This window comes from Microtus ochrogaster, linkage group LG3, assembly GCF_000317375.1.
Source record: "Microtus ochrogaster isolate Prairie Vole_2 linkage group LG3, MicOch1.0, whole genome shotgun sequence".
Lineage (NCBI taxonomy): Eukaryota > Metazoa > Chordata > Mammalia > Rodentia > Cricetidae > Microtus > Microtus ochrogaster.
The window spans coordinates 19,713,107-19,734,389 of NC_022029.1; the positions used below are offsets into that span (position 1 = coordinate 19,713,107).

The following is a 21,283-nucleotide window of genomic DNA, read 5'->3' on the forward strand; positions in this document are numbered from 1 at the left end:
CGAGACCAGCCTGGTCTACAAGAGCTAGTTCCAGGACAGGCTCCAAAACCACAGAGAAACCCTGTCTCAAAAAAACCAAAAAATAAATAAATAAATAAATAAATAAATAAATAAATAAATAAATAAAATATCCAAGCTCTCTGTAAAATTCCAAAGTCTCTTTATTGTAGGCACCTGTCAAATCAAAAATAACTTTAATACTTTCTTACTCTGAGGGAAAAATCAGGGCACAGTTAAAATCATATCAAAGCAAAACCAAAATCCAACAATGTCAAATGCTATGACTCACGACTTCCAGACTCTAAAGGACTTGCCACAGCACACACTGTGCCCTATCCACTCAGGCCAACTTCACACAGAGCCCTTGCTGTCCGTGGTCATCATCCCATGGTACTAGCATCTACACTGAAACTGGGCTGCACCTTCACCAACAACCTCTTCTGGGCTCTCTTCAGGGGGTTCTGCATATGTGTCAAGCCTCGACTTCTCTCCATGACCCAATCAATCTTAGGACTTCAATTACAACTGAGGCTTTTACCTTCACTAATGAACTCTCCTGCCTCTCTTCAGGAATTCCTGCCCTGCCACACAGTGACAGGCCTCCGCTGCTCACTGTGACCCCTTCATGCCTTCAAAACCAGTACCACCTGGGTGACTCATATATATTACCAAGTTTGGCTGCAAGCATGAGATGTAGTCTTGGACCCTCTGGACCACAGCTTCTGTGTGCTGACCGTGAGGAAATACTCCCAGAAGACTTCACCTAAATGATGTTGGCCTGTTCTTAATCACAGCTGATTGTACCAATTGTACCAACAAAGCAAAGGTTTTTACCTTACTGTTGTTGGTTGTTTTTTAATCTTGGTCTCTTTGGAGGGCTGTCATCCAAAGAAATTACACAAATCTTATTTTTTTCTTATGAATGTTCAGTCTTAGCCTAACTTAGAAAGCTTCCAAATTTAAATTATCCCATCTATGTTTTGCCTCTTGGCTTTTATCTTTCTCTATTTCTGTATGTCTTTTCTTTCTTCTTATTCTATGACTGGCTGTGTAGCTGGGTGGCTGGCCCCTTTCTTCCTCCTCTCCTCCTTTTCGTGTTCCTTGATCTTGCTTCCCTCTTCCCAGATTTCTCCTTCTATTTATTCTCTCTGACTGCCAGCCCTGCCTATCTTTCTCCTACCTGCTATTGGCCATTCATCTCCTCAGGTATTGTAGACAGACAAAGTAACACAGCTTTCACAGTACTAAACAAATACAACACATCTTTGTATCATTAAACAAGTGTTCCACAGAAAAAATAAATGTACCACATCTTTAACTAATATTCTACAGCACCTTACCGGTTATTGATTCAAAATATCACTCAAACAACACTGACAGAGCCCTTGTTCCCTCTAAAATTTCACAAGCTAGGTCATTACCTTCTACACTGCTTTCATGTTTATCTTTTTAGTTCCCACAATAGTTGACTAAGCTCTAGATGCTCAATGACTTTTCCGGTCCAGAGTCCTAAAGTACTTCCACAATCCTCCCCATAACAAGAGGGTCAGATCTCTCAGAGCAATAGCCTATTTCTCTTCACAATTTCTATCTACGACTGTGATAAAATACCATGACTAAAAGCAATTTGGAGAAGGAAGGGTTTATTTCACCTTACGCATGTACATCAGAGTACATCATTGAAAAAAGCTATGACCGAAAATGGAACAGGAACCATGAAAGAAAATTGTTTGCTGGCTTTCTCCACTTGGTTTACTCGATCTATTTTCTTACAGAACCCAGAACCACCCGCCCAGAAGTGGGTCTGCTCCCAGTGAGCTGAGACCACCTGCACCAACATTAACTAAGAAAATGCCCCCCTAGAGTTAGAGTTACCTACAGACAGATCTTATGGGGGGGGGGGGCATTTTCTCAATTGGGAGTCCTTCTCCTCAAATGACTCTACCTTATGTCAAGTTGACATAAAACTTACCAAGACAAAAATCAAAACGATGTCCTGTTGTTGCAATTTTGAGACAGGGGTTTGTCCAAGATGGCTTCACACCTATGAGACACCTGCCTCAGGCTCCAGAGTGCTGGGGTTGTACATTTCTGCCACCATATTCAGTACAAAATTGACCTTGCGGCTCACTCATGTCTTTCCAGTGTTTGTAGCATTGCTGGCTAATGTTCTATGATAGTGTATTTTAACCTTTTCACTACAATAATGAAAACCCATAAAGATGCCAATCAGTGTGTAGCAAAAATAATCAGAATAAGATAGAATTCAGTGTTCATGCTACCACACCAGTGGGAGCCATTTTTTAATCTACTGTTTTCAGAGCTACAATGAGATTAGAAAATCTCCACCAATCAAGAGGTCGGTTTATTGTGATGACATAGCCTTTTTTAAGAGGAAAAACAAGTTTTATGCATGGTAGAGTATAGATAGGTTAAGTAATTTTATATGGTCACAATATTTAAACCCAGTTTTAAATGACTTCAAAGTTTGTTTTGTTCATGTCCCCTCAAAACCCACGTGTTTAAACGTTAATCCCCAATGGTTGAGGAGCTGGAACCTTTGAAAGGTGATCCTATCCTAGAGCTCAGCACATATGAATGGGATAGTGCTCCAGCTGCCTTGCTCCTCATACCGTGGAAAAGCAAGTCCAGAGTGCCATCTGTGAACTGAGAAGCAGGTTCTCCCAAGACATTGAAGTGTCTGCCCTCTTGATGTTCAACTTTCTGTTGCTCCCAGCATCACACTGGAGCTGTTGCAGCAGCCTGAAGAGAATGAGATACCCAGCCCCTTCTCATCTCTGCCCATTATACCTTACACTTGCACATCACGGCCCATCATTGAAAGAAATTATGGTAGAAGCAAGGTGGTTCATTGAGATGGGAGAGGAAGGTAGCTATGATTCTTCAGTTTCCTAAGTTTACAGGCTTAACAACATGGGGAAACAGTAGTACTTGAATTGTTCTGCAAAGTGGTGGTTTTGGCATTTTCTGAATGTACTTAACATGAATGCATTTGTCTTCTTTTGTAAGGAGAACTTGAGTTGCATTCTGGAGTTGACTGCTCATGGCACGCACTCTTAGAGGATTCTTGTTGGGACTGAATTTTTTATTCGTGTGGCTGTTGATTAAAGCAGATATAGGTAAGAGATTTCTGTAATCTTGTCTGTAGAAGGAATAGTAGTTTAAATTCTCAGGTACAAATGAACCATGTATTGTGGTAAGTGTTCTAAAGTGAATTTTGTAGTCAGTCTTTTAACATTTAATGGATAAGTTTGGCTCTGTAGTATTGTCTTATTTATTTTAATAATTAACATTGGATATAATCATATATTTACTCTTGAGAAACTGGCTAAGAAACCTGAAGCATAATGGAATGCATTTTAGAACCAGAAAGATGTTTCAGCAGGTAAAGGCACTTGCTTTGCAAACCTGACCACTTGAGTTTGACCCTTTGAGCCCACACCCTGGCCTCAACTGTGTACTGTTGTCCATGTTCACACACACATAAATGATAAAAAAGAAAGTTAGAGTATACTTTAGCAAGAGTATTCATGGTTGAATTCAGCTATCATACGAATATGATACATACATATGCATGTGTGTACATTTTCCTGGCTTCTTGAGTAAGAGTTTGATTTGAGCTTTCTGGCCCATTACAATGAAGAATCAAAGAAATCAAGACCAGACATAGAATAAAACTAAGAGAGGGAGAGAGATTCCATTTAGCTTTGAAAATAAAAATGAGTGTTTTCTTTTAAAGGATTGTTCAGTATTTCATTTACTTAAGGTAAATAATAACTTCTTCACTAATTCCTCTTTTATGCATATTGATCCTATCACAGAATTATCCCCAAAAATGATTTCATGGGGGGATTTACATCACATCTGAAATTGAGAATGTATCTCTATTTTGTAGTTCTTTTTACTGAAGTGTGTCAGTGGAATGCTTTTGGGAGTGAGTTAAATGGGAGTTCAAGGTGACACTGATGATAGTAACTAAGCCATAAGAGTCATCCAAAAAGAGGAACATACATGTCATTTACTTCAACCATATTGCCCAGGGGCCTACAGCTTAAATATCAAAATGCAGGTTATTGGACCCACTTTCCTTTGTTTTTTTGTTTGATTCTTTGCTACATTTTCTGACTTTGTAGCCTGGTCTGACCAATAATTCATGATGCTCCATCTTAGCCTCCCAAGTGCTGGGATCACAAAACCACATATTTGAATATTTTATCTTTATTATAAAATGATATTACAAGATATGCTCATTTAATACAACTGATATATTAAGAGAAGAAATTATTTCTACATATGTCCCTAAAGTCTTGTAAGATTGTCTTTGTTTTTCTTAATATAATTATTAAAATAAGCATTTTAAATTACAAAGGCGATGGGAATTATGTAATTTATCCAGAGAAGAAGTGGTCTGGTGTGAAATCTGAATGTGGAAAAGTCACCTGAGAGAGTTTAGAACTGTATTCCAGAATGTTCTTTCAATGCTGTTTTCTTGCTAGTTTCCTCTTTTATGATTATAGCATTGATGTTTTGATAAGAACATACATTTAATTCAAACACATTTTAGTATGACTATCTTCTAATTCTCCAGCATTGCCAATGCTGCTGGAGCAATGTAGGTTATTAACAGTTCCGTGGTCTGATGAGTTTTAATTTCACCCTATTATGGGGATTTGTTGAATTAAGAGCAGCGGAGCTGCGTCCCAGGCACCCTGCCGCCTGCATGGCTAGCTTAGCTTATGCCCCGAAATAATTACACGGAAACTGTATTCTTTTAATCACTGCCTGGCCCAATAGTTCCAGCCTCTTATTGGCTAGCTCTTACATATTAATCTAACCCATTTCTATTATTCTGTGTGGCCCACAAGCTGGCTTACCAGGAATGATCTTAACCTGCGTCTGTCTGGCGTGGGAGAATCATGGCGGCTTACTGACTCAGCTTCTTTCTCCCAGCATCCTGTTCTGTTTTCTCCGCCTACCTAAGGGTTGGCCTATGAAATGGGCCTAGGCAGTTTCTTTATTCCTTAACCAATGAAATCAACAGATTGATATATGACACTCCCACATCAGGGATTGAACAAACACTCCATCTTGAAATGGATGTCTTCCTTCTAGCTGATTTTTGCCTTTGTCTCTTCCTGCAGATCCCTGCAAGCGAGGCACAGTGACTGTCAAGCCTTCCCCTGTGATTCCATTTGGGTCAGCTGTCAATATTTCCTGCTCTTTGAATCCCAAGCACCGCTGTTGGAATCATCCTGGTTCTAAATTAGTCCTCTCAAAGTCTGGCAAAAAAGTCCATTCCCACAATGGTCGCTCCTCCACTATTCAAGTCTCCAACCTTTCCCTTGGTAGTACCGTATTTGTCTGCGAGGTGGACTGTTCTCAAACTAGTCAGTACTATGTGTGTGGAACAGAGATCTCAGTTGGTGGTGAGCATTCCTTTCTGAACTCTTATGAAGTGGTTATTGTGTGTGTGTCTATGTGTGTATGTCTATGTGTGTGTGTATGTGTGTTTGTGTCTATATGTCTATATATTTCTGTGTGTGTGTGTATCTGTGTATCTCTGTATGTCTATGTGTGTGTCTTTGTGTTTGTGTGTGTGTCTGTGTGTCTATATATCTCTGTGTCTGTGTGTATCTGTGTATCTCTGTATGTCTACATGTGTGTCTATGTGTGTCTTTGTGTTTGTGAGGGGGGTGGGTGGGTGTGTGTTTGACATGCTTATTATTGTAGCAAAATTAATAATTTGTTATTTTATTAAATAGAACCACAAGAGCTATATATTTTTATAGGCAGTCAATAGACAGAACTAAATACTGAGATGTTATCTTGTCCGAGGCCCCACGAAGAACACTACTGTGTACATATCTGTGGTGGATACTAGCAAAAAAATTATATTTCTCCATCAGTTATGACTTTGGAAGAAATGGCAAAAATTTTGCAGTATGCATTTTTTTGTCTTGCCAAAGGCACATCTGTCTGCATCGGAATCTCAGTACTGTATTAGAATGGGACGGTTACTCAACTAAGTGTTTTCTCAAAACCCTCCATTAATTCTGTTCTTCAAAGGATCTAGGTTCAATTCCCAGTACCCACCTGGAAGTTCATAACCATCTGTAACTCCAGTTCCAGAGAAGTTGACGCCCTCTTCTGCATTCTGTGGGCACCAGGACAAGAAATAGTGCCGAGATACACATACAGGCAAAACACCCATACACACTTTAAAAATATACTGTTTGAAAATAGACAGACTCCTTGCCTTGTATACCTTTTTTTTTGACAGCTATGCCTATGCCTGGTCAATGGAAGCTATAAATATCTGTATGCATAAGAAGTAATCTATACCTGCTCATAAGGTACTCCAAGCGATACAGTGCCTTGGCAGTGCATGGAGACAGAGTCAACTGTTTGTTTTTGTTTTTTAATTTGTCATTGGTGGTAGAGATTTTTTGTTGTTGTTGTTTTGTTTTGTTTTTTGTTTTTTTTTTAATTAATTTATTTATTTATTAAATATTTCTGCCTCCTCCCCGCCACCGCCTCCCATTTCCCTCTCCCTCCCCCGGTCAAGTCCCCCTCCCTCATCAGCTCGAAGAGCAATCAGGGTTCCCTGACGTGTGGGAAGTCCAAGGAGGTGGTGGAGATTTGTGTTTGATTGGTTGGTTGATTGGTTTTGTTTCTTTGTTAAGACAGGGTCAAACTATGTAGCTCTGACTGTCCTTGAATTCACAATCCTCTTGTGTCAGTCTCCTGAGTGAGGGAATTATAGGTTGGTACCACCACGCCTGGCTTAAAACTTCTTATAGTGAGTTAGTATTCCTCTGGCATCATGGAATAATAGATATTTGTCTTTCCAGGGGAAAAAAAGGTAGAATTATGACTTGCCAGCCACACCTGAACCAGAGCCCTGACTCTGCCCTTCATAGTTTTGTAGTCTGGGGCAGATGTTTTGCCTAAGACTTTGTTTCTTCTTTCATAACGTAAAAAATAATCTTACCTACTTTATGGAGTGATCTGGCTAAGAACTGCATATAAGACACTTGGCACCAGGCTTAGGCTAAAGGACATGATCAATATTCATCACTATTGCTTTAATTATTAGAAAAAATCCAGGCCTTGGGAGCAAATCTAAGCATATTAGAAAATGACTTCATCTAGATTTGTGGGGCATGTGGAAGTTATTATCAATATACTGCAAACAATAACAGTGTGATCTTGATATCACCTTCAGACTATTCCAATCACCAAGTCTTGCTCTTCCTTTGTAAAGTTGCTCCAGAGTCACCTCGAAACCTATCATGCCTCCAGGAAGGAGAACGTGGGACTGTGGCCTGTACCTGGGACCCTGGACTAGATACCCATCTGAAAACCCACTACACTTTACAGTGAGCAAGAGGCTATGTGGCTGTTTTGTGTGTATTCTGTCTTACAGCAGTATCAAATGGTTTATTAGATGCTAAGGAGAAACAGCAATAGATCCCTCACCAAGAATTTAAATACCATTTCCAGTGTCTGTCCCTGAGAACTGCTCCAGTCCCTTGAACTGTGAGGCCTGATATCTTAGTTCTACATTCTCATTTAAAGTTTTCTTTGGGTCATCCAAGATCTCAGTTAAGATAGTCTCCCTACAATTGGGTTAAGCTGGCTGTGTAAAACCCCATCTCCTTTGTAGTCTCACACTTTGGGGCATCGTGATATATAAATGGACTCCTCCTTGGAGGAATTACATTTTAAAATACAGTTGACTGGTGTGAGAGTCCACAAGAAGAGGGGATATGGGGGGGGCGCCCTTTTTGGAATATATCCCATAATCCCATCACAGGTACAACTGTGCCTAGGTGAACAGAAAATCGAAAAGACAGTGGGACCAGGATGGAGTTTTCCTACCTCTGGACTGTGAGCTCACACCATACTTCCATTGAATGGAGAACAGATGTTCAAAGATTCTTTGGATAAGCATTAGAACTTCCCTGAAAAGACAAGATAACAGCCAGGGTTTGGGAAATTAAAAAGTATTAACCAAAAGCCCTCTATATGGACATTCATTTCAGAAGATTTCAGTTGTACCAAAAAGGGGGTAAGGAGGAGATATAGTTCTATAAATGAGAACAGGATTCAAGTATCCCCACAGAATATCCCCTAGTAATAAGACCAGCCTTAAAATGTGTCTGGAATTTTGTAGTGACTGTAGGAAGCAGCATGTAAAGTATATTACTAAACACAGTTTGCTTGGGTTACAGGTTAACTGGACCAAACAATGTGACCTGTCAGGACCAAGGCAGTTGTCGGAATTGTAACCACTTGAGTCTTGGGATCAGTCTAACGTCTCATTTAGCTGAATCCAAGTTCACAGTCAGTGTCACTGCCAAAAATCAGCTTGGAAACTCTTCTTCATTTCCATTTACGTTCACGTTCTTGGACATAGGTAAATTTGATTGCAGTTTTCCAGGTGTCATTAACTGGCACATGAAGATTTGTTTAAAACTCACTGAAGTCTTCTATGTGTAGCTATTTTAAAGGAGACAAGAGCTGATGGAAAGTAACAATAGGTACAAAATTTGAGACTATTGTGTTGCATGTCATTGGCACACTGGTCTTCTTTAAATCTAGTAAATGCTGTCCACACATCCACTATCTGGTAAAGATGAGGTTGGGTTAAGAGCAGTTATTTCAAATAGCTGAGAAGTGAAACCAACATTCATGTCAGTACTTAAAGCAATCACTGATCAATAAAGCCTGACTGGTACATTTTTGTTTGTCTTGGTTACTAGTGAGGCCTCTTCCTCCGTGGGACATCAGAATCGATTTTCTAAATGCTTCTGAAAGCAGATGTATCGTGCAATGGAAAGACGAGGGGCAAGTGGTGCTCAATCGACTCAGATACCGGCCTTCTAACAGCATGTCCTGGAATATGGTAATAGTCTTTAGAGGAATGGCAGAAAATCAGTAAGGGTCTTGCCATTGTTGCACAGACTCATCTTAATATGTCAACAAATTAGGGAGCTTAAGAACTTTCAGCCTAGAAACACATATTGAAATTCCATCAGAAAATTGTATATACCTCTGTCTACATTTTAGAATTTTTGTGTGTACAAGTATTTCCCTTCTCCTAAGAGGCAAGAAGAGAGCATCAGATTCCCTGAGGCCAGAGTCACAGACTGTTCTGAGCAACCGTATGGTTGCTGGAAACCAAAACCTGGTCCCAGCAAAGGCAGAACATGCTCTTAATTACTGAGCCATCTCTCAGTTTATTAAGAAATATTGGAGGGGCCGGAGAGATGGCTTAGTGGTTGAGAACATTGGCTGCTCTTCCAGAGGACTGTGGTTCAATTCCCAGCAACCAAATGGCAGCTCACAACTGTGTGTAACACCCTCACACAGACATATATACAGGCAAAACACCAGTGCACATAAAATAAAAATAAGTCATTAAAATTGATAAATTCTGAGGAAGAAGAAGGCGGAGGAGGAGGAAGGAAGGAAGGAAGGAAGGAAGGAAGGAAGGAAGGAAGGAAGGAAGGAAGGAAGGAAGGAAGGGAAGGGAAGGGAAGGAAGGAAGGGAAGGAAGGAAAGAAGGCCAGGCAGTGGTGGTACACACCTTTAATCCCAGTACTTAGGAGGCAGAGAAAAGCAGATCTCTGAGTTTGAGGAAAGACTGGTCTTCAGAGTGAGTCCAGGACAGCCAGAGCTGTTACACAGAGCTTGAAAAAAAGAAAAAAGAAGAAAAGAAAGACTGGGGTAGAAGAAATGGATCAGTAGGTAGAGTGAGGGCTGATTTTGGATCCTCAGAACCCTCACTCACTAAAGAGAGGGTCATGGCGGCATACGCGTGTGATCCGAGCACTGACAGAGACTGGAGGATCTCTGGAGGGCACTGGTCAGCTAGTGCAATCAGTCAGCGAGAACACCAGGTTTAATGAGAAACTTTATTCAAAAAAATAAAAAACCAGTAGAGAAGCAATTGAGGAAGACACCTAACATTGACCTGACCTATGGTCTCACATGCTAAGACATGTGTGTGCCCCACAAACATGCATACACATGAACAAGTACACACACATACACTCACTCACACACACACACACACACACACACACACAAAGAAATATCTTGATCCCCTGGTACTGAATTTTATCTCCATTGTTTAGTTTTATTTATTTGTGTGGTGTGGGGGAGGGGCTGGTTCCCCCAAATCTTGGGGATCCAATCAAATGTCAGACTTTCAGCAAACCCCTTTACCCATCAAGCAATCTCATGATATCCTTAGAGTCTTTAAACAGCAGGTTTGGTTGGTTAGTTGGTTGGTTGTTTTTGGGGTGCTGATAATTGAACCCAAGGCCTTGCCTGTATCAGGCAGGTGTTCTGCCATTGTGCTACTTCCAAACTCTTAAATTTTATTTTACTGTTTTGTGCGTGTGTGTGTGTGTGTGTGTGTGTGTGTGTGTGTGTGTACGTGCGCACACATGTGTGTGTAAGTGCAGGTACATGTGTGCCACAGAGGATATGTGAAGGTCAGAGAAAAACTTTGGGGAGTCAGTCCTCTCCTCCCACTGTGAGTTCTGAGTGTCGAACTCAGGTTATAAGGTTTTCACAGCAAGCACCTTTACCTGCTGAGTGATTTCACAGGCTCCAATTCTGAGTCGTTTAAGCCATGGGCTTTCATAAACCTATTTGTAATAAATATTTTGTTTCTCCTTATTTTTCCTTCCCCTTCTTCTTTTTTCTTTTTTAACATTAAAAATATTTTGGAAAGAGGTATTAGAGTATGTACTCAAAGGCTTCTGCAAAACTAGATCTTCTCAAGGAAAAGACTGCCGTTTGATATATTAGGACTACACTGTATGTGTGGGGGTGTTGGGAGTGCACATGTGTCATGGCATGCATGTGGCAGTGAGAGATGCCAGTCCCCACTTTTCAATTACCCTCACTTGAGACAGGGTGTGTTTGTTGTTCCCATATGCATACACAGCTTGTAGCATTCTCCTGCCTCCTGCACCACCTCACTGTCCAAGCCTCGGATTCCAAATGCCTGTGCTTAGACTTACTGTCCTGGAGATTTGACTCAGGCCCTCACATTTGATCAACAAGAACTTTACCCACTGAGCTGTTTTCCCAGCTTGGTGCTACCACTTTTTATGATAAAAAAAAATGTAGAAGTATGATTCCTTCCAGAATTTTTGTAAAGTATAGTGGCGTGTGATAATAGAAAAGGATTGGCTCCACACACTGAAACTCAAGAGAGCATGACTAACATTTTTTCCTGAAACCAGTTTTATGTCTATGCTAATGCACTCATCATATGCTAATTATATATGATGTAGAAATTTCTCCACACGCATTAAGAACTGACAGATTTTTGGGCTAGTGTGAAAGTACATACCTATAACCCCTGTGCTCTGAAGGCTGAGAGAGAGGATAGAATCCCAGACCAGCCTGTGTGTGTCGGTTATCCATGGGAGCCAGAAGAGGGAGGATCCTGTGAGACTGGAGTTACAGACAGTTGTGAGTCACTGTGTGGGTAAGTGCAAATCAAACCTTGGTCATCTGGAAGAGTAGCAAAGGCTCTTAACCATATCTCCAGCCCCCAATAGATAGGCTTTTAATCTCTAGAGTATTTTTTAAAGAGAAACTACTATATTAGGTTAGCATCTCAAATTCAGTAATAATTCAGCATTATTCATTCTCATTAAATGGTAGATCTGGAGAATTTAAAAGGTCATCTTATCTAGATTGCCCTTTCAAGTTAAAATGCTCTGTTTCAGGCTGGGGAAAGGCCTCAACAACAGAGGGCCTGGCTTTAGTTCCTAGAACCCATGCTGGGTGACTGAAAACTGCTTGTGATACCAGTTCCATGGGATCTGATGCCCTCATCTGACTGGCCTCCTTGGATCTGATGTTCCAAGGGATCTGATGCCCTCATCTGACTGGCCTCCTTGGATCTGATGTTCCAAGGGATCTGATGCCCTCATCTGACTGGCCTCCTTGGACCTCCTGCACAGGCATGGTGACAGGCACACGTATACATAAATAAAGCAATCTTTTCAAAAGTCGTTGTATTATCCTTTCTATATACGAGCTTTGAACATGCTGAAAACATACTGTACCACCAAACTACTTCATCTTTACATTCATTTGCTACTAATAGGTATCTTAAAACCCTTGTGAGTTCTGCTATTCACTCTCTTCTACATGATTGCCTTCATGAGTAAGAACATGTGTTTGTCACTAGAGCCAGTGGTGAGTAGAGAGGAAGGAAGAGATTGTTTGAGTAAAGGAGTGACATCAGGCTCACCCTTAGCACATTAACACCTTAAACAACTGAAGTAACATATGCTGTACTTCAGAGTGGTCAGTAGAGTGTGAAAATGTTTACTATTTTCAGGTTATTGTTGGTGGTGGTTTTTGGTAATGTGTGTAGTTGTTCTGCATGATTTATTATTTCTGTGTTCATGTGCATGTTTGGTGCCTGCAGAGGCCAGCACAGGGCATCTGATTGAATCCCCAAGAACTGGAGTTATAGATGGTTGTGCGCCACTGCCATGTTGAGTCCTGGCAATAGAACCCAAGTCCTCTGCAAGAGCAGCCAGTGCTCTTAATCTCTGAGCCATCTCTCCAGGCTCAATGCATATTATTCTGTGGGAGATGGGTCTTATCTCCTTTCTTCGGCCATTGCATACCCTCTGCCTGTACTGAACTGTCACACAAAATACAGTCCACTCCATAAGAATACAGAAGCGTGGTATCTCAGTAAAACACATCTCTTCTGATTTAAGGTTAATGCTATAAATGCCAAGGGAAGATACAGCCTACAGCATCTGAAGCCGTTTACAGAATATGAATTTCAGATTTCTTCTAAGCTGTGTCTTTCTAAAGGAAGCTGGAGCAATTGGAGTAAGCTACTGACAACACGAACACCAGAGGAAGGTAGGCATCCAGCCAAAACGGGGCAGTGGGGGGGGGGGGAATCAGGAAGAGGAGAACAGGAAAAGGCAAAGCCTTCCCTGGAGTAGACTCTTTCAGTGCATGGTGTACAGAAACCACCCGAGAAGGCAAGTTTATGATGCTAAGAAGCTTAACAGGAGACAAACCTGCCCCTGTCTGCCATCAGTCAAGCCACTGTCTTATTACCATCTAGTAAAATGTGTGCTTTTTTTCTCTTACTTTTTCAGTACCTCTTATTCCCCAAAGCTGTAGCCAGTAATTAACCTCATTTCTTTGATATATTTTATCGCTTTAGTTCTTTGAAAATTAGAAATGATAATTTAGAAATTATAAACCATACTAAAAATTTGAAAGAATTTCTGAAAATAGTATCCTAAAATAAAAGAAATGTCTAACAATCCTCCTTCCTCTACTGTTGCATGGCACTTCTGCAGGCCTTCGGCACTATCCTGCTCAAGGGAGCCCCGTTGGACCAGGACCAAGAGCAGCATAACAAGTTCAACTTTTTAATCTAATGAATGGGCTTTTCCTTTTGATAATTATTAAGAAGTTAACTTCACAGAAATATAAGCCAACATTTTATTGAAACGCAAGTCCTTATATAATCTTTTTGTTGTATTAACAAACTGTTTCTTCATTTTATAAGTTCTCAAAGAGTTTTGTGTAATATGTTTTGATTGTATCCATTCTGTCCCCAGCTGCTACCACATTCATAACTAACCCACACAACTATGTCTTCTTTTTTCCTGTTGTTTGTTTTAAAAACCCATAAAGTTCAATTTGTGCTGCCCATATACTCTAGGGTGTGTGGTATTCACTGGAGGGTGGCCAACCTACTAAGAGCTACACACCTTTAAAGAAAACTCTCTCTCTCTCCCAGCAGTTACCACTTACCAACAGCTTCTCAGCAGGAGGTGGGGCTTCATGCTCCCTCCCCTCTCCATGCAGGGGGCGTGGACAAACACTTTGTCCTTTGTCCTTGTGAGCTTGTGGAGTTCTTGTGCGTGCTGTCTCAACTCCTATGAATTTTGAAGTGCAGCTGCCCTGCTGGTTCTAGAAAACCCTTCCCAATAGTAACAACCCTTTGAATTCACAAGAATCCTGTTTCGTTTTGTTTCCATTTTGAGTAGTGACATAGTATAGAACGTTTCATATTGTTGTGGGGTATTCACTAGAGAAGACTACTAGAACACAGGTTTAAGCCGAGGGAAAATCTTTATTAACTGACCAGCAACTACATTGCATGTTCGGGATCCCAATGTAGTTCTGAGACTTTCTGAGAGTGAACTTTCAAGTGCACGCACGCACACACACACACACACACACACACACACACACACACACACACCCGTACTTCAGTTAACAAGAACAGTTAGACAGAAGCAGAACTACAGAATCTAAAAAGCAAGGTTAGTACATTTTGAGACTTTCTCAGAACTAGATGGACTTTGATTTAGTTTTAGCAGGTGGTACTGTCTACCTGCTGAATTTTAAAACCTGAATGGTATTTTCATCATAGAGTCAGTTGTGCTAAGGTCTGGGCTGGGGTCCTGTTCCGATACTTTATGTAAATTTAAATAAAAAAATTACAGGAATATAATCAATTGTTTATTACTACCTAGAATTTTTGAGACAAATTTTTTTAATTTCATTTTACATTCCAACCACAGTTCTCCTTTCCACCCCTCCTCCCACCCCTACCTCTCACCCTTACTTCCCCCACATCCCATCCCCCTCCACTCCTTCTGAAGGATAAGGTTTCCCATGGGTCAACAAAGCCTGGCATATTAAATTGAGGCAGGTCCAAGTCTGTTGTAATAGGAGCCGCAGTGCTGCATCCCCAGCACCCCAGCTGCCTGCTAGCTTATGCCAGGAAATAATTACACGGACACTGTATTCTTTTAAACACTGCTTGGCCCATTATATCTAGCCTCTTCTCGGCTAACTCTCACACCTGGACTAGCCCATTTCTAATAATGTGTGTAGCACCCCAAGGTGCGCTTACCGGGAAGATTCTAGCCTACGTCCATCCTGGGTCAGAGTTCATTGCGCCTGCCTGGGAGAGGGGAGCATGGCCTCTGAGCTCACTTCCTCTTCCTCCCAGCATTCTGTTCTGTTTATTCCACCCACCTATGTTCTAAGCTATGAGGCCAAGCAGTTTCTTTATTACTTAACCGATGAAATCAACAGATTGATATATGATACTCCCACATCACAAGCCCGTCCCCACTGCATCAAAAATGAGCATGGCATCCACCATAGGGAATGGGCTCCAAAAAGCTAGCTCATGCACCAGGAATAGATCCTGGTTCCACTGCCAGGAGCGCCTCAGATAAGCCAAGCAACACAACTGGTAAGACAAATTGACTGGCTGACTTAGAACTCACTATGTATACCTGAATGGGTTTGAGCTCACAGAGCACCTGCTTCTGCTTCCCAAGTACTGAGATTAAAAATGTGCACTTTCACGCCCAGCTAGAGTTTTGTAATGCTGATATGAACATCTAAATGGTTATTTGCAAAGGTGGGAATCTGCATATGAGAAGCAGCCTTGTATGATTGGGCTGCTGTCTTTGAGCTTTTAATAGTTGGGGGTTTTGTTGGTTTTGTTTGTTTGTTTTGAGACAGGGTCGCCTATATAGTTTCTTTAGTCTGGAACTCAATATGTAGACCAGGCTGACCCTGAACTCAAAGACCACACCCCTGCCTCTGCCTCCTGAGCGCTGGTATTAAAGGCATGCACCACCACCCCCAATGTGAAGTAATATTTTTTAAATACCTCGTGGATTATATTTTTGTTTGCATAATGCAGATAAGATTTTTCAAATGGGTCAAATTTAATATTCAAATCCAAAACAGTATATGGGTCTAGACATCTGTAAACTACATTATTACATCATGTGGATCCGAGCTATAAACTACAGAAACATGAAGCTTATGAATCCTTGTCATTTATTTATACACAGATTAATGACTTACTGAGAAAAGTAAGTTATTAATAGTTATCAAAAAGAATTTTCTTTTATTTTTTAGTACTTACCTGATAAACTCAAACTTCTCTAAGGCAAGCTAGAAACTCTAACATGCTGTGAATAAGTTGCCAGTCACCATGAGGCTGCTGTGTTCAGAGCAGAGCAGGCACCCAGAGATCTGAGGCATGGCTTACCTCAGCCCGTAGGCTTCCTTTCAATGTCTGCACCTTGCTTCTCTGGTTTGATCTTTTTGTGGGTTGTCCTGTGCTCCTGCTCTTACTTTAAGCTCTGTGGTTTACACCCCTTACCACACTCTCTGTCATCAGTTTCTTTTTGAAACACCAACTGATGTAAACCTAAACGTGTGAAAACTTTTTTAACACTTCTTCCTTTTAACCCTTTGAAGTGTCGAGTCATACTAACTGGCTTCACTCTCTGAAACTGTGAATGGAGCTCTTTTTCTATAGCCTCAGCTTCTAAAACCGGAGAGGAGCATGGTGTCCCCTGGTGGTCCAGATGTGGCTGGCTGTGTCATTCCAGCTGAGTGAAGGCTCTCTCCACTGCACATAGGCCCCTTCCTTTGGTGTTAAATTTAACTTCTGTCATGGTCTTTAGAGAAATGACCACTAAGAAAAGGGAGGAGGAAGGAAGCCTATGCCACTTTCTGAAAAACAGTCTCTAATTCAGCATTGATCAAAAGCTGTCTCGATTCTGGGGACTTTAAGCCATGTTTTCTTTCTAGTGAGAAAACACTCATGAATTTGAGCTCAAAAGTATCTAGACCTGTGCATACTCAACACTCATGACACCTAGCAGAAGGCTCCCCTATTAGGAATAGGCCTTCTTTTATGTGTGTGACTCTGTTATAGGTTTGAGTGCTACTCACCTCAATTAATTTGGCAAATTAATTAAGGAGGCATGGCATGCTTATCTTCAGGACAGAAAGTGCTTCATGACATGGTGACAACAGAGAGAAGTGAAAGACGCCCGAGAAAGAGAGAGAGAGGGGTTCATTGGTCCTTCACATCTACTCTTCCTAACATAAAGAAGGCATTCTGAGTCCGGCACAGGAGAGGACCACTAACACTTCACTTGTATTTGTTCTGGAGTTTGTAGAGAGAGCACAGCTGCAGAATGTGATTCCCAGTCTGTAATAGTCCGTTAGGTGGTGGATCTTTAACAAGCAATCTAGTGAGCAATGCCTTTAAATTTTTTGCAAATATGTAATTAGCTGAAGGCACTATTGCTGTGAACAAGTTAACTGATTTTGATACTGAACACACCCAATCCTAACTACATGGTCAATGCCTGAACTATGTAATTTGTGGAATATTCAGTATAGATCTTTGTTCAATATAGACACTGCATTGGGAAAAGCAGGGTCTTTGGAGATAGCAAGAGCTGGCCTCAGCTCTCAGCTTAGCCATTTTTCAGCTCTTTCTGGTCTTTGCCAACCTCCTTGTCCACAACTGTGCAGCAGATACCATCATGGGAGCCTTCTATATCAGAAGAGGGCTACTGAGACCATGGACTTGGCAGTGTTACTTCGTACTTCAGAGTGGCTGGTGTCAGTTGCCTGTACTTTTTAATTCATTGTACATGGTCTATCAGATACAAGCCCCATGCTCGGTGTCTGTGTCACTCTCTCGTGTCCTGAAGAAATGAAAGCATTTCAGAATGCTTTATGGAAATTTTTGTCATCTTGTCCTTGCTGAAAGGGCAATGTTAGCCCTAGTGGGAGGAGAGAGGGAAGAAAAAGGCTTTAGGTTCAAACACACACACACACACACACACACACACACACACACACACACAGAAGTGGGGTGGGGGTGAGGGGGATTAGAGAAGGGCCAAAGAAAAGGTCCACCTGATGAAGAATTCAAGTTTTTCAAGTTTAATAGTGGTCATGAGCTTTTTTAAAGCCAAATCACTGCATGGTGCGAAGTTCATACAAATCTATAGGATCAAACAGACCCATGCTCAAAGCCTGACTTCCATAACTATTAATTCTAAGTTTCTTAACCATTTAGCAACTCAGTTTCTTTCTTTTTTTAATTGATTTTATTGAGCTCTACATTTTTCTCTGCTCCCCTCCCATCCTTTCCCCTCCCCTTCAGCCCTCTCCCATGGTTCCCCATGCTCCCAATTTACTCAGGAGATCTTATCTTTTTCTACTTCCCATGTCGATTGGATCCATGTATGTCTCTCTTAGGGTCCTCATTGTTGCCTAGATTCTCTGGGATTGTGATTTGTGGGCTGGTTTTCTTTACTTTATGTCTAAAAGCCACTTATGAGTGAGTCCATATGATATTTGTCTTTCTGGGTCTGGGTTACCTCACTCACTATGATTTTTCTAGCTCCATCCATTTGCCTGCAAATTTCAAGATGTCATTTTTTTTGTTGTGTAGTACTCCATTGTGTAAATGTACCACATTTTCTTTATCCATTCTTCAGTTGAGGGAAAGTTAAGTTGTATCCAGGTTCTGGATATGACAAACAATAATGCTATGAACATAGTTGAGCACATATCCTTGTGGCACAATTGAGCATCCTTTGGATATATACCCAAAAATGGTATTACTGGGTCTTGAGGAAGGTTGTTTCCTAATATTCTGAGAAATGATCATACTGATATCCGAAGAGACTGTACCAGCTTGCACTCCCAGCAGGAGTGTTTCCCTCACCCCACAACCTCTTCAGCAGAAGTTGTCATCAGTGTTTTCGGTCTTGGCCATTCTTACAGGAGTAAAAGATAGAATCAAAGAGTTGTTTCTCTGATGACTAAGGATGTTGAGCATTTTCTTAAGTGTCTTTCAGCCATTTTAATTCCTCTATTGAGAGTTTTCTGTTTAAGTCTGTACTCTATTTTTCTATTGAGTTATCTGTTCTTTTGATGACCAATTTCTTGAGTTATTTGTATATTTTAGAGATCAGTCCTCTGTCTGATGTGGGGTTGGTGAAGATCATTCCCATTCTGTAGGCTGTCGTTTTGTGTTGTTGACCATGTCCTTTGCTTTTCAGAAGCTTTTCAGTTTCAAGAGGTCCCATTTATTAATTGTTTCCCTCAGTGTCTGTGCTGCTGGGGTTATATTTAGGAAGTGGTCTCCTGTCCCAGTGTATTCAAGTATACTTTCCACTTTCTCTTTTATGAGGTTCACTGTGGTTGGCTTTATGTTGAGGTCTTTGATTCATTTAGACTTGAGTTTTGTGCATGGTGATAGATATGAGTCTATTCATTCTTCTACATGTTAATATCCAGTTATGTTCTTCTTTGGAATTTGCTGCTGTGAGATTATCTATTGTCTGTGTTTTTGTGGATGTAGCCAACTTCCTTGGGTTGGTACTAGTTTTCCTTCTAGTACATTGTGTAGGGCTGGGTTTGTGGATAGGTATTGATTGATTAAATCTGGTTCTGTCATGGAATACCTTGTTTTGTCCTTTTATGGTAATTGAACATTTTTCTGGGTATGGTAGTCTGGGCTGGCATCTGTGGTCTCTTAATGTCTGCATAACACTTGATCAAGATTTTCTGGCTTTCATTGTTTCCATTGAGAAGTCAGGTGTAATTCTGATAAGTCTACCTTTATATGTTACTCGGCCTTTTTCCTTTGCAGCTCTTAATATTCTTTCTTTATACTGTATGTTTAGTGTTTTAATTATTATGTGGCAAGGAGACCTTTTTTTTGATCCAGTCTATTTGATTTTCTGTAAGCTTCTTGTATCTTTTATAGGCATATCTTTGTTTAGGTTGGGAAAGTTTTCTTCTAAAAGTTTGTTAAATATATTTTCTATGCTTTTGAGTTGAACTCCTTCTCCTTCTTTTATCCCTATTATTCTTAGGTTTGATCTTTTCAGGGTGTCCCATATTTCCTGGATATTTTGTGTTAAGCTTTTGTTAGATTTAATGTTTGACAGGTGAGTTGATTTCCTCTATTGTATCTTCAGTGCTTGAGATTCTCTCTTCCATCTCTTGTATTTTGCTGTTTATGCTTGCATTTGTGGTTCCTGATCATTCCCTCATGATTTCTGTTTTTATACCCTCATGTTTTCTTTATTGTCTCTATTTCAGTTTTCAAGTCTTAAATAGTTTCTTTCATATGTTTGATTGCTTTTTTTTTGGTTTACTTTAAGGGATTTGTTGATGTCCTCCAATTTTTTGTTTGTTTTTTCCCCCATTTCTTTGAGGAAATTTTTCATTTCCTCTTTAAGGGCCTCAAACATTCTCCTAAAGTTATTTTTTTAGGTCATTTTCTTCTGCTTCATCTATATTTGGTTGTTCAAGTCTTGCTGTTATAGGGTCACTAGTTTTTACTGGTGTCATGTTGCTCTTTGCGGTGTTGCATGTGTTCTTACCTTGTCTACCCATCTTTTCCTCTAATTGGTGTAGTTGGGGCTGTCTGTGACTCTGGTGATCAATCTTCCAGGTGCTAGTGGATCCATGGCTCAGATAGTTGCTCCTCTTGGTGCAGTCAGGGCCAGAGTTCCAATCACCCTGTTGGTCATTCTATGTTCCTGGAGGTCACTTGGCGCTCCCAGGGTTCACTCTATAATTCCATGGGTTATTCGGGCCTGCTTCCACAAAGATTGATTGCTTGGAACGCTTTCTGCTGAAGTTGCTGCCTTGGGCCTGCTCTGGCAGAGGTCCTGGCTCAGGTCTACTCCCTCAAAGGGCCCAGACTTTCACCCAGACCTGCAGAGGTCTCTGGTTCTGGCCTACTCCCTCAGTGGTTGCTCCTTTGTACTTGCTCCTGTGGAGTTCACTATCTCAGGCCTGCTCGGGCCTAGGTCACTGGCTCTGACCTGTTTCTGTAGATATCCCTGGTCTGAGCTCACTCCTGTGGAGGTCCCTGGCTTGGGCCTGGTTCCACAAAGGTCTCTGGCTCTAGTCTACTCCCTCAGAGGTCCTAGGCTCGTGCCACGACTTAGTTTTCAAATGAGAAAAATGACAACAGCTAAATTTGCTGACAGTTTACCCTGTGGCAACACTCTTCATCTAAATTCTCAAGACAGCCCCCATGATAAAGAGCTACCAACTTCATTTGACAGATGAGGAAGCCTGCTAATGGCCTGTTTGTTAGAGATCACACAGCAGGATTCGGTGGTAGATAGCCTAGTGCCTTGGTAACCCTTGCACAACATCTCCCGTCCCAGCAGGACATGAGGAGGAAAGGTGGTACCAAGAAGGGCCCTTGAGACAGTACTATCATGGGACTGTCCTGGTTCCTCCTTTTCCCCATTGCTGGTCTCTCCCTGGCTATTTAGCTTTTTTTTTTTTTTTTTTTTGGTTTTTCGAGACAGGGTTTCTCTGTGGTTTTGGAGCCTGTCCTGGAACTAGCTCTTGTAGACCAGGCTGG

The 21,283-nt window shown here is 41.1% G+C and overlaps 1 protein-coding gene across 1 annotated transcript in view; it reads left to right on the forward strand.

Moving 5' to 3' along the window:
* The first annotated feature begins 3,064 nt into the window (after positions 1 to 3,064).
* Positions 3,065 to 21,283, forward strand: part of Il12rb2 (interleukin 12 receptor subunit beta 2) — a 66,706-nt gene continuing 48,487 nt past the window's right edge. The window contains exons 1-6 of the mRNA XM_005360618.2: positions 3,065 to 3,140; positions 5,163 to 5,447; positions 7,286 to 7,400; positions 8,256 to 8,440; positions 8,787 to 8,929; positions 12,789 to 12,939. Coding sequence (XP_005360675.1) covers positions 3,065 to 3,140; positions 5,163 to 5,447; positions 7,286 to 7,400; positions 8,256 to 8,440; positions 8,787 to 8,929; positions 12,789 to 12,939 — 955 coding nt within the window. The remainder of the gene's footprint in view (positions 3,141 to 5,162; positions 5,448 to 7,285; positions 7,401 to 8,255; positions 8,441 to 8,786; positions 8,930 to 12,788; positions 12,940 to 21,283) is intronic.